Source organism: Desmodus rotundus, chromosome 5 (assembly GCF_022682495.2).
Source record: "Desmodus rotundus isolate HL8 chromosome 5, HLdesRot8A.1, whole genome shotgun sequence".
In the NCBI taxonomy this organism is placed as follows: Eukaryota; Metazoa; Chordata; class Mammalia; order Chiroptera; family Phyllostomidae; genus Desmodus; species Desmodus rotundus.
This window is the reverse complement of record NC_071391.1, coordinates 125322248-125336018: the sequence shown is the minus strand read 5'-3', so window position 1 is coordinate 125336018 and position 13771 is coordinate 125322248. Positions and strand designations below refer to the sequence as shown.

General features: G+C 39.1%; 1 protein-coding gene across 1 annotated transcript; it reads right to left on the bottom strand.

Annotated features, from left to right (window-relative positions):
• Positions 1-5468: 5468 nt before the first annotated feature.
• Positions 5469-13753, bottom strand: CRIPT (CXXC repeat containing interactor of PDZ3 domain). Its single transcript, XM_024552850.4, has 5 exons — positions 13623-13753; positions 11289-11354; positions 10465-10519; positions 6656-6759; positions 5469-6348 (listed from the first exon to the last, which is right to left on the bottom strand). The coding sequence occupies exons 1-5, from the start codon at positions 13636-13638 to the stop codon at positions 6284-6286; spliced, it is 306 nt and encodes a 101-aa protein (XP_024408618.1). The 5' UTR covers positions 13639-13753; the 3' UTR covers positions 5469-6283.
• Between the last annotated feature and the right edge of the window lie 18 nt (positions 13754-13771).

The following is a 13771-nucleotide window of genomic DNA, read 5'->3' as shown; positions in this document are numbered from 1 at the left end:
AAAATAGCTTCATTATTATTTGATCACACTTTCTAATTTCACATTTTTTGATTATTTAGAAGAGTGTTTTAAATATCCAAATGTAGAGTTTAAAAAATGTATCTTTCTGCTGTTGATTACTAACCTAACTGTGCGGGGTTAGAGATTCGTTTTTCAGATATCACATTTCTAAAAACCGTTGAGATAGGTCATGGCCTAGTACATGATTAGTTTTCTTTAAATGTTCCTTGTGTGCTTAAGAGGAATGTGTATTATTCAGTTTTTTATATACAAGGGTGGGCAAAGTAGATTTACAGTTGTTCATATGGAAAAATAATTGTTAAATAATACAAGAACAAATTCGTATACTCACAACTGTCAATCTACTTTTGCCCACCCCTGTATGTAGGCAACTGTAGACAAACATTGATTATATAAGATGATATCAAATCTGGACTTAGTAAGAACTAAAGTACTAGGAAATAGAATAGGTATTTACCACTTGTGGGAACTCACTACTCTTATGTTTTCTATCTTCCTATGGGGCTCATTCCTTCTGCCTGATACACTCTTTGGAAACGTCCTCTAGTGAGGATCTGTTGGCTATAAACTCATTTGCTTTCCTAAAAGTGCCTACTCCACTTCTGATTTTTAAAAGATTATGAGACAAATTCAAACATATGTTCTGGAACTCTGGGGGTATGTGAGACCCTTTTCCTCTACCTTTCATGTCTCAGTTTCTATGTCATATATTTTTTTAATCTTTGTGCTGAAATCTCTGGAGAAATTTTTAATTGTTTTCCTTGTCTCCCCAGGGCTAAGGCCAAGACACAAAAGTGTCCCCAGAGTCTTTGCGTGTATGTGGGCACTTTGCTCTACACCATGTTCTTTAAATACAACATGCTACACGAGACCGAGAGGCCAAGGAACTGTGCCACATTAAAGGGTCATGATGAAGTCACATGGATCCTGGACTCGTTAGTGTGACAGAGAAAAAAAATTGAACAAATGAAATTGGAAGAGGGACTGTGGACGAAGGTATTGTAAGCAACGCTAAGTTCCTGAATTTGATAGCTGTCCTCAGTATGCTGTTCTTTCAAAGTGCAGATACAGTATTAAAGGCTAAAGGGTATGATGTCTGCCGTGTACTCTCAAATGGGTCAAGGAAGAAAATATAACAAGCAATAGAAAATGGTAAAGCAAATATTAGAAGCATTAAAAAAGCAAAGTGCAGAACAATATATGACATCTGTCCAGAAGGTATCCAGCTATGTAATACGAAAATCAGAGAGATTTATTGAAGAAGATACAAGAAACATCGTACATAGGACAGTGATTCCTCAGTCCCCTTTGGAATAGGCCCCCTTGGGACCTCACACAGTTCTCCCAATCACCATCAGCTGCCCTGTCATATTTTCCAGAATTTCATCAATGGCCTGAAACCTCTTCCCTTTCAAAGGTGATTTTAGTTTTGGGAAAAGCCAGATGTCACAGGGTGCCAAATCTGGGCTGTAGGGGGTCTGAGTAGTGAGATGGAAAAACCAAGAAAAAACACCATTGCCACCTAGTGGAGAAATGTACTATTACCACACCTAAATGAGACTCACCTTCTCATTCCCCCACATTTGGTCCACAAATCCTGTCAAGTCTTCTATCAGGTCTTTCCAAATCTCCCTTCACCTCCATTTTCCTAGTACCAGCTTAGTCTTGTTCCTAGTTTTAGGTTTTTGGTTTTGCTAGAATTGTTGCTTTTGAATCAGCCTCTCTTTAGTCTTTCAATACATTTTCAATGCACTATTCTTTCAATACATTTTCCTCGTTACTATTGTCACACACGACTTTATAATTTCACATTAATCTGATGGGTTGCCTATCAATTACTTGCTTACAAGTTTTAGAACCAGTAACAGCAGTCTGAGTAGGGATGAGCACAAAGTAGAGGCTCAATAAATGTCAGATTAATTGACTAAAGGATTTAGCACCATTCGTTCATTTGCCAGATTTATCTGGGAGGTAGCAGAACGCACAGAAGTTTCCAGGTTTTTCCTGTAATAACAGACTGATGAATGACATTCACGTGTGTTATTCTCCTGTGGGCTTATCTACATTTTTTTTAAACTTAGTTATTTTTAATTATGAAATAATGACTGATATGAAAAATGAGTAATTATGTCGATGGCGTTGAGAACTGAGGTTCTTCCTGTGGAAGAAGACACAAATATGGAATGGAGAAAGGCGAGAACCACCGCTGAGGTTGAGCTGGAACTGGAGATTTCAATAAAACTTGTAATTTTTAATATATATCTTCCCCTGCTCTTCCTGTCGAAGAGGCCTAGAGGCAATGACATCCCTGCAGGCCCAGATCTGAGAGTCTAAACACAATTCTCCACTGAAAGAAACTTCACAGAAATGGCTGATTCCAGGGCTGGGTGGGAAAAGAAAAAACAGTAAAATGAACTTGGAACACTTATGCTGGAAAATAAGAAATTTCTCAAAAAATGGTAAGAATGTGCCAAAAAGAGCCAGGAGACAGCTTGAAAGGTCTCCCACTGGCCAAATCTGGGACAATTTGACATCAAAACAAATGAGTAACAGACTGAAAAAAATAGGAATCCATGAGTTCATACTAGCGTCAGTGATAAAAAGAAAAAGCCTTTCCTTACAACAGAATGCCAACTAAGAAGTGTACAAGGAATGATACAATTGGAAAACCACCATCGGGCAACCGTCAGAGTAACAACTAACTCAGCCAAGGGACATCGCTGTGTGCTAAATGAGGGTGTGAAAGCTCGCTGAAAAACAGAGTATTTTCAGTCACAAAATGCCTAATGTAATGGAAAAACAATAGAAACATTACGGTGGGAAATCTAGCAGATGCCACCTCCAACAAGTGACTGAAGTTAACACCTAGAAACGGACAACTGCCACCATGACGACGCACTGAGAAGGGACACATCACCTCTAGGACATCCCTGCCAAAGATGCGTAAGCTCAATCCAACCACTAGGCAAGACAAATTTTAAAAATCGAAGATTAAGAGACATTGTATAAAATGACTGGCCTACATGTACATGACTTCGACAGTTTCAAAAGACACTGAAGAACTGTTCTAGGAGACGAGGGACTAAATAGTGTGTCATCCTGCATTAGATCCTGACCCGCTTTTCTTTTTAGTTTTTACTGCAAAGGCCGTCAGTGCTATGGTTATGTTAGGAAACACCCTTGTTCTTAGGAAATACACAAGTCTCTGAGATAAAGAGGCATCATAACTGTAACTAACATGCAAATGGTTATGAAAAAAAAGCATTTATTGCCCTGGCTCGTGTGGCTCAGTGGATTGAGTGCCGGCCTGCAAACCAAAGGGTCTCTGGTTTGATTCCCAGTCAGGACACATGCCTGGGTTGCAGGCCAGGTGCCCACTTGGGGATGTGAGAGGCAACCACACATTGATGTGTCTCTCCCTTTCTCCCTCCCTTCCCTTCTCTCTAAAATAAGTAAATTTTTTTAAAAGACATTTATTCTATATTGATAAAGGGAAACTGCTTCCTTAGAGTAAAGTGACAACTAATAAAATCACAATTTCGTAAACATCCCAGTAAAATTTTTTTCAGGTAAGAATCATCAAAGGGTGCTGATCTATGAGGGGCAGGTTTGATGAGAAATAGAGTATCAACATGGTCTCAACAATTTCTCTTCACAAATTAAGCACTAATTGCAAAGGAAAAACAAGTAATTACAGTGAGTGGCAACATTGTACCTAAGTGATCTGAGTGAACATTCCCAGGAAGGGACAAAGGGATGCTCTGTGAGTTTGGAAGTGACACTGAGGGACACATCTCTCATAGCATTTCAACCCACACTGCCTAACCTGAACTTAAACACAAAGAAACACTGGAAAAACCCAGTGAGGGATGTTCTATGCCTTAACTGTCCTATATTCTTCAAACACATCAATGCTACAAAACACAAAGAGAAGCTAGTCATGGTAAAGTAACCTATGACTCTGTATAAGATACTGTTATTGAAAGAAAATTGAACAACAAAAAATATTGGAAGAGGGAATGTAGATGCAAGTATTGTTATCAATGTTAAATCGCCGACTTTGACAACTGTACTGAATCCTTCTTATGAAGTACACACAGAGTACCGAACGGTAATGGCTATGATGCCTGCAATGTCCTCTCAAATGGGTCAAGGGAAAAATACTAACGAGGGATAGGAAATGGCAAAGCAAATGTGAGAAACATTAAAAAAAAAGTCAAAGCGCAGAACGATATATGTATTTCTTCTACTTAAAATTCTAAAACCAAATACACATATGTGTATGTAAATGTGTATTTCTAGGATACTAAAATTACTAGTATTCTCCTGCTCCTCCAGCTAAGGAAACTTGGAGCTAAAAAGTATTTGGTGGTTGGCACAAGGCTATAAAAAGTTGTCTCTTTTTTCCCAACCCTCAGTTCCAGCCCACAGGGGGGAAAAACCGCATTAACAGCTTTCTGATGCTTTCTACAAATATATCCAAACTTCTGCACAAATATTCTTCTATCATTTTGATGGCTACATATTCTAATCAATGCACCGAATAAGTGTGCTACTGATATCTACATTGTTTCTTATATTTAGAAGTTTGAGATTTTAAAAATTATTTCATCACTTTTACATTTACTTTAAAACTATGCTTGGCCATAATTCTGTCTTCTTTCACGTTATAACTTCTGTTTATGTGCCTTCTTTTTGGAAATACTTTATGTTCATGTTTTCAGGGTTCTCCTTCTCATCTAATAAATTCTATTCAATGTATGGCAGTCGTATATTTCAACAATATGAAGATTTATAATACTTATATTGTTCTGAGGTTTAACACTAACGAAAATCTTCACAGGAGAACCTCAGTCTGGCCCTGGGATCATTTAAGGAAGGAGGCTACTCAAGGCCTAAGTATGAAAGTGAGTTGTGGGAGTCCAGATTTCAGGTAACACCTGAGAAACATACCCTTCCCAAAGTTGGCCAACCCAACTTTTAACATATCCGGCCCACTCTCTGACTGGGTCCTATTATGAGTCCCTTTTGTTGATTCTGACTAATAGTCCTAAATGGTTTAAAGCATGAGAAGATATTTTCTGTCTTCACAGGTATTATTTATTATATTTTACATTATCCTTGTGATCTCTCTGGATATTAATAACCATGTATCCCAGAAACACTATTTAAAAAAAACTTATAAACAGTTAAAAAACTTTATTTTCCGTAATTTTAAAATAAAAATGCAATTATCTATATTATGTACATCATGTTATCTATTCTACACATTGGATAATGGTGTTTATACATACTGACCTTGACATTAGGGAACACTTTTTTGGTCTCCCTTAGCAGGCTGCAAGCTTCCAAAGCAGAAGTCCTGAACCGCTGAGGCAGTAAAACAAAAATCTTTCTTTGAAGATATATACATATATTTTAAGAATCAAAGTGTTTGCTTTGTTCTATTTATTTTTTTGGTGGGGGGAGGCTGGGGGAGAGAATTAAAGACGCTTCGTTTTTGCTTCCAAGAGCTTTCCCAAAGAGTGCTAATTCATTTCCATTGTATGTCATCATAACAAACATTGTTCTCTTGGCTTCCATAATGGTGTGAATTCAAGGTCACGTGTTTTCCTGAAATCCAGTGTATGCATTTGGATATGTATGTGGTGTCTCTTGCATTCTCATTCTCATATGAAGGCTATTATTAGTAATATGGCTTCAAGAACAAATTTTTAAAAATCCTATATACAACTGTGTTTGACTTGGGTCTGGGCTAACCATTCAGCTATAATGGTCTCAGATACCTAAATACCCTGGGAAGCTGCAGTTCGTTAAGGTACTGCTGATTCTCAGAACTAGGCAACCCACAAGGGAAGGAGCGACTGAAGAGTGTAAGTCTGGAGGCCAAGTTCTGAGCAAACGACAATAATCTCCTTTTCACTTCTGCAGTATCTATAAGTAACGTAGACAGAGAGGACAGTAAGAAGTATGTATATGAATAATGTTAAATAAAAAGTGCATAGAGAACTGGGCCAACATTTTTGTTGTTGCTAAATTTGCCACTGATTCTGGTTTAATCAGATGCATGTGAGGCAGACTAATCCACTGCTACTACTCAGAACCTCTTGAGAGCAAAAAACTCAATACCAATCAAATTCCCTGGCTTAACCTTAATTGTCTTAAAACATGTTATTCTGTAACTTGAACATCTATGATATGCCTTGAAAATTTAAAGCAGAAAGCAAAATCATACAGAAGGCCAGAAACTTCATCAATACATCTAGACAGACGTTTGCTTGTAGTTTTTCGTGTCCAAAACCTTTTTTCCACACATTGCACAGATGCCTAAAACAAAAGAACAGACGTGAGCAAGTGATCGTAACGCCAGCTAATGTCTAATACCAACAGATACCGAATACCAGCGGTTCAGTTAATTTCAGTCAATCCTGAAGCTAAAAGCATAATTTTACAGGACCAGAAAAGAGAAAAAGAAAATATATACGTTTAACTACGAACAAGTTCTATTTTACCTTAGAAAAAAATAGAATTTGATTATAACAGAATTTATAAAGGCTGTTCCTTTTCTGTATTATCCAAATCAGTACCAAATAAAATAGATTTGATATGAATACAAAAATGGTGTTAAACTTACCCTTTTTGTAGGCACAGCCTTGGCAATAATTAGAACCCGGTTGGTGCACAGAACTTTTACAAATTCTGCAAGTGGAGAACTTATTCTTTCCATATGGATCAAATCTAGATTTTTAAAAGAAAGAAAAATGTAAATACCACAGAAACACTCTTAGACAACCTCACTTAAGCAACAAATGCTCTCACCATGCTCTCCCTTCCCCCAACCAAGCTCTACAATTGGCGGGCACAGCCTGTCCCAGCTGGCCACACCGCAGAGCGCCTGCACACTTCAGCCCCTTCCATGCCGACTGCATGCTTCGAGAGAGCCGGGCGTGCCGACCCCACCGTGTTTAGAGTATTTGTCAACCTGTCTGTCTCATAGAAGATCACGGAAACTGACGAAATACCGGTTCAAAAAGAGTGGCTGCATCTATTAAAAACTACGTGACTGCTTTAGGATGACTAGTTAAGTGTGAATCATTAGAACTGCTACTGATTTAGGTATGGGCAAGACAACTGTTAAAAATCAAGGAAAAAGTGAAAGTGGGAGGATTTGGCATTTTGCAACTGTCAGTTCTTTTTTTTAAAGATTTTATTTATTTATTTATTTATTTTAGAGAAAGGGAAAGGGAGGGAGAAAGAGAGGGAGAGAAACATCAATGTGTGGTTGCCTCTCGTGCGACCCCATGCGGGACCTGGCCCGCAACCCAGGCACGTGCTCTGACTGGGAATCAAACTGGTGACCCTTTGGTTCGCAGGCTGGCACTCAATCCACTGAGCCACACCAGGCAGAACACAACTGTCAGTTCTTGCTCCGCTTTAAAGACACTGGAAATATACATGCTTGTTATAAATTCTATGAGGAAAATGATGGAGAACTCAAACTCAAAAGGCTTTGTCTCAATATCAAATGACCAATGAATGTATGTAGTTATGTGTTTTAATTTAAAATAAAAACAAATAAAGTATGTGTTTTTTACAGACTGTCTACTTTTACTGATGTCTTTAATTAATTGATCTAATCTCTTGGATAAAAAGGATCCTCTGATATAAAAATGCCACGTTATAGTGACTGAAGTGCAAAGTAACTTTAGAGGAACTACTTTCCCTTAAATGGCAATTACTTTTTCTAACAATACGCATATACTGAAGACCAACACTTTCTTCTCTGCGGGCACACAGTACAACAGCCCATTCCCAAAGGTTAATTCTTCCAGGCCCCAAGGAACGTCGCCACTTTACGCACTGCACTACAGGAGAAGAGAGGCGCTGCTCTTCTCAACACACTCAGCTGTCTCGGCCTGCATGCTGGAGACCACGTTTCCTTAAACGGTATTTTGTCATTCTAAGATGTACATTTTAATATCTCTGAAATCTTACAAGTATTAATTGGCAGAGCTTTTTCTTTCTTAAAGTAATGATGCATCTTATAAATGACGGTATCTTAGATTCAATACCATGCAGTAGTGCACTTTCCAAAGTGAAATATTCAGAGAATCCAAAAGTAACCACTACTTTTTAATGATATCTGAATATATTTGGGAGCATAAAGGAATTATAAGTATCTAAATTCTACAATCTGTAAAAATAACCCAGTCAATAATAGCTGAATGGTCTGAAAAGATATCAGTAAGTCAGTCAACAATGCATAATATGACACTACTCATCACTTAAAAGAATAAGTCTACCGTGCTATTTATGTGCCAGGCACTGGGAATAGTAAAAGCTTTATTTTTACTATTATTTCTAATCCTTGGGATGATGTCATCAAACAGGTATTTGTTTATTCAGCAAATATATACTGAGTGCCTACTACACGCCTGTACTGTTTTACATACCAAAGGTAAACCTGACAAAGCCCCTGCCCACGTCAAGCTGACGTTCTAGTGAGAGGAGAGGGACAGTAAGCAATGAGACAAACACACTTCTCAGGGTCACAACACGTACGGGAGATTCTAACAGGACACCGTGGCAGACACGAGGCAAACGAGGGAAGACATTAGTTTAGGTGCTGGGTCCGGGCCCCCTCTGAGACTGTAACATTTCAGCTGAGACCGTTCTGAGGGCTGAGCTCTAGAAGAGGGAGCAGAAGCACACACCTCCTCCAGTCGGGCTTGGCATACCTGGTGCAGGGGTTGCTACAACAGCAAGTCAGAGAGGTGGGAGGGGCCAGATCTTGGAGGACCTTGTAACAACATAGTAGGTTGCTTGGAATTTATTCAACGTAAAAAGAAAACCAATGGAGGTTTTGAGCAAAGAAGTTACATGCCTTAAAGAACTTAAAGAACTTAACTGTAAGGAAAGAGAGAGGAAGCAGGGAGATAGAAAGTTACTAAGGTACCCAAGTCAGAAATAACAGTGGTTCGGAACACGGTAATAGCAATGGCATGGGCAAAAGCAGGTGGATTCAGGTTATACTTTGGTAGCAGGACCAAAGGGCTTGCTGATGAGTGTGAGAAGAGAGGGAAAGGAGGGAACCAGCGAGGAACGCCAGCTTTTAGCCGTGCACAACTGCATTGGACAGCAGAGCAATGATGAGAAGACTGAAAAAGAGGTTACCTGTTAGACAGCCAAGCGGGTAAGTCAAGTAGACAGTTTGATGTATGTTTGGAGCTCAGAAGGCAGGACTAGACACACACATTTAGAAGTAATTAACAGACAGTTTGAACTTAAAGCCATTGGACCAAAGTCAATTAAGGAGAAATTATAAATTTATAGACAGGAAAAAAAAGTCTAGGATTGAGTCCAGAAGCACATGATTGAGAAGGAACAGCCAGTGAGTTGGGAGGAAAGTAGAATGTGGTGCCCCAGAGCCAAAAGAATAAAGGGTTCCATAAATAAAGAGTTGTTAAAAGGTTGGGCAAGGCAAAAATAAAGTAGGAGACAGCAGTTTTACAGGTCAGGTGTGGCCCTGACAAGAGCAGCGTCAGGGGTGTGGGTGGGACAAAGGCCGGACTGGAACGGCTGATGGAGAGAATGGAACTGAAGGATGCTAAGAAAGCACCTAGGTAGGTTTTGAGAACCGCTGCTGTGAAGGGAAACAAGAAAATGGGTGGCAGCTAGAAAGGGTCATGGGATTTTTAAGACTGGCTATAATAAAACGGTGTCAGTAATTGTTATTAAGGGGGGAGATATTTTTATCCCCATTCTCAGATAAAAAAGTAAAGTTCAGAAAAGTTAAGAAACTAGCTTAACTTGTGCAAGGTCACAGAGCCAGACAGTGACAGAGTCTAGATTCGAACTGAAATCTGACTCCAGAACTTATACTATTTTCTTATTTCTGTTACCTCTGATTTGAAGGATAATTAAGAACTAGAAAGCCCTGGCCCTGGCCGGTATGGCTCAGGTGGAGCATCACCCTGTAACCAAAGGGTTTCAGGTTCAATTCCCAGTCAGGGCACATGCCTGGGTTGCGGGTTTGATCCCTGGTCCAGACATGTACGATCCCCCATACAGATCCACACCAGAGGTAGCCAATAATGCTTCTCTCTCACACTGATGTTTCTCTCCCTCCCTTCCTTTCTCTCTAAAAGCAATAGAAAAATGCCCTCTGGTATTTAAAAAAGAAAGAGAACTAGAAAAAATAAAAGTCATATTTTCTGGTGAAATTATAAAAAGAAAGTAGCACTAACATCTTCATATTTTGATACAGGGAGAAAGAACAGGGTGAAACCAGCAGGTTATGACGGACAGCTTGTTTTTGCACGCCAGGAACTACCTAACTGCGTCATCACAACAGCACGGTGCACACCGAATTCGCGTCAGTATGCTTAATATTAGGAGTGGTAATTTAACGTATTACTGCTCTACAGGTGCTCCTATACCTACCTTGCTTTTTTTGAGGTCAAAGCTTTATTTTCATTCAGCTTTCTTCCACCACTTTCTATATTAAAACAAACATGTATTTCAGTTAGTTATTTCTACACATTTCACACTAAGCAATTACTTTAAAAGTTCATTTTTTGACCTCCTACCAATACACTAGCCTGTATCAAAAGTTTCAGAAATTCTCATTTAGCAACCAGGTTCTCAGGACATTACTTAATAGAAAACAATTACGTATTAGAAAAACAATAAAAATTAGATAAAACAATCATTTTATTTCTCAGACCCAAAGTAGGACTTTAGAAATGGGCCTACATTTAATTTGTCCACTGTAAAATCTGGATACCACTACTCTGGAGCCATAGACCTTGAATATACTGAAAGTGCTTCCTTTCTTCCCCTTTGACATTTACACTGTATTTAATGAATAGGAAGATGATATTGGCTAGTCTGTAATAAATTACCTTGCAGAAAAATGATGAAGGAGGTGAAAACATATAAATGATTTAGGAATATAAAAATCAGGCAAGGAGAGGGAGATTAGATACCAAGTGTAATTAGGCTGAATCAAATCAATTATTAGGATATACTCATTGCTTGAAAATCATTTAAGTGTTTTACTATCTCCTGCCTACCAAATTAGGAACCCCAACATGTAACTAAGAGAACTAAATAAGATACTAAATTGTTGGGGGATCCAGTATAATTTAATGTTTAATAGATGAAACATTTTGTATACACATTTCATTTTACAAATAATCTAAACACTAAAACATTGTTCACAGGAAGTATCTCATCCAACTTCTGTGTTGTAAAAGGAAAAATACCTGTGGTATTCCTTGCACCATCTTTCCATGTATCTGGAGTGATAACAGTACCAAGTTTCTTTTCACCTGTTATAACAAGATAGCAAAAGTAAGGGGAATTAGTATTTACTATCTAATAAACGCCCCATATTGTGCCTAAAGTTCATATTGGTATCAACAGTCATATTATAGTAGGAGCCTGTTAATGCTGGGGTTAGGGCCAGCGAACTGAGAATTAAGATATTAACTGTGGAAAATGGATAACTGACTCTCAGTAAAGTTTGTAGTATAATAGGCTTATAATAGGTTTCCTCTATATACTTTTAACAAATCGGGTAAACAGATTTGGTAAATCTATTCGTTCCATAAATACTTACTGAGCATCTATACACCATTTATATCATGTATAAACCACTGCACAAAATACAGAGAAAAAGAAACTCGATTAGTTAGATGAAGTTCTAAATTACAAGGAGCTTTCTGATTTCTCCAGCAATAGTCCTTAACTTGGGTTTTATAGGTGGACCTTAGGAAATATGTGAACTACATGAAATTGTACACAAACTTTTGATATTCCTTTTTTTAAATAGACTCTGGTAAGAGTCTACAGCTTTCATCAGATTTTCAAAGGATTTAGAGAACCTCCCCCCAAAAAAGAAAAAAAAAAGTTAAGAACTATTCAACTGAAATGTAAACTAGAGAAGCTAGAGCCCTGGCTGGTATGGCTCAGTGGACTGAATGCTGGACTATAAACCAGATTGTCACCAGCTCAATTCCCAATCCAGGGCAATCTGGGTTGCAGGCCAGGTCCCCAGTGGGGGGCGCACAGGAGGCAACCACACACTGATGTTTCTCTCCCTTTCTTTCTCTCTCCCTTCCCCTCTGTGTAAAAACAAAATCTTAAAACAAAATGTAAGCTAGAAAATAAAAATCAAGAGCTAAAATAAATTGAGAGCTAACATACTAGGAGAAATTCCATGGAGAAAGGAACCACCTTAGCTAGGGAAATCCAGGAAAGCTGTGTGGGAAGGGCAATAGAGAGGGGATGCAGCAATGGGACCGTGAAGAATGAGGAGGAAAGGGGATGAAGACAAACTGAAAACAGGACATATCCTGAGGACAGGCATGGAGAGCTCAGGGCACACATGGACACGCAAGACAGTTCGGTTTGGCCAAAGTGTAAACAGGATAATGGTTCGTGAAAATTAAGTTGCAAAGATAAGTTGAAGTCTTATTGTGGAGTGTGGTTCTAAATGAGATGCTCCAAATATAGAACCCAAAAGTACTCCCTGCACACTGAGAATTTACTAAAGTGACTTGCCCATGACCACTCTTTGGCCTAAGGCAAAGTTTTATCTATTGGGAGGTATATAAACAAAATGTATTATGTTAACTAGACAGTAATCAAGACAAGAGGACTGGCAACCTTGTCACGGAAGAGCCAGATATGTCTAGCTTGCTGAAAAAGAGGCCTGGGCATATGACAGGTATTTGTTAACATATAGACAGTTTCTGAGGTCAAAAAACCATAAGATATCTCCTATATTGGCATTAGAATCACCAGATGGCACCCTGGCTGGTGTGGCTCCGTGGTGTGGCCAGGTCCCCAGTTGGGGGAGTGAGAGAGGCAACCCTTTTCTCTCCCTCTTTCTCCTCTCTCCCTCCCCTCCCATCTCTCTAAAAAAAATAAATAAAATCTTAAAAAAAAAATTCCTGGATGCATAGGAAGGAAAGACTCTTCTTGTAGGCATTCATGGAAAAAGCGCTGAAACCATTGGGAGGGACACTAATTTCAGGTTGTCAGATAGGATGCCCAGTAAACTTTAAATTTCAGAATTTTTTTCTTCGGAAAGAATGTCATAAAAGTAAGTGCTTCGGGACAGAGCACTCCTTACAGTGGTAAGGAGAGGCAAACTGAACCAAGTCACAAGTACTGCATGGGATATACTTATACAAAAAATTATTCCTTGTTTACCTGAAATTCAAATGTAACTGGGTGTTCGTGTTTTTATTTGCTTAAATCTGGCAGTTAGAAGTGACTTTTAAAATCTACTCCAAACTGAAGGGTCTGTGGGTTGAGGAAGCCGGTCAAGAAGCTGTATGGGATGAGATCCGGGGTCGGGGGAAGCAACACAAATAGACAAAGATGTGAAAACATGAGACCACCTAGAATACAAAACATATAGAGTAATATGTTTTGGGGAGAGGCAGGAATGGCCCAAGGACAAGGTACGAGGACAGAGGCTACAACGAGAGACCCGTGGCCGAAGTTTAAAACAAAGGGGCGGCAAAGTTTCCAGGGAACTCCAGTAGGTTCTCCTATTCTCCTCCCACAGAAGCGGCCCCTTAACTTACACTTCTCGCACACCATCCTTCTGCGACGGTTCCTTTAGCAGCAGTAGCAGCAGCAACTTGAAAACATCAATACAGACAGGGTAAGACTCCCCTTCCGGGTTACAAAAATCCACTTCCGGCCTCTCACTCCGCCCCGCCTATCCTACACC

Coding starts and splice junctions, on each gene's coding strand:
- CRIPT (XM_024552850.4), bottom strand. Junction 10,520..11,288: donor TGGTGCAAGGAATACCACAG/GTATTTTTCCTT, acceptor GTTTTAATATAG/AAAGTGGTGGAAGAAAGCTG. Junction 6,760..10,464: donor TTGACCTCAAAAAAAGCAAG/GTAGGTATAGGA, acceptor TTAAAAATCTAG/ATTTGATCCATATGGAAAGA.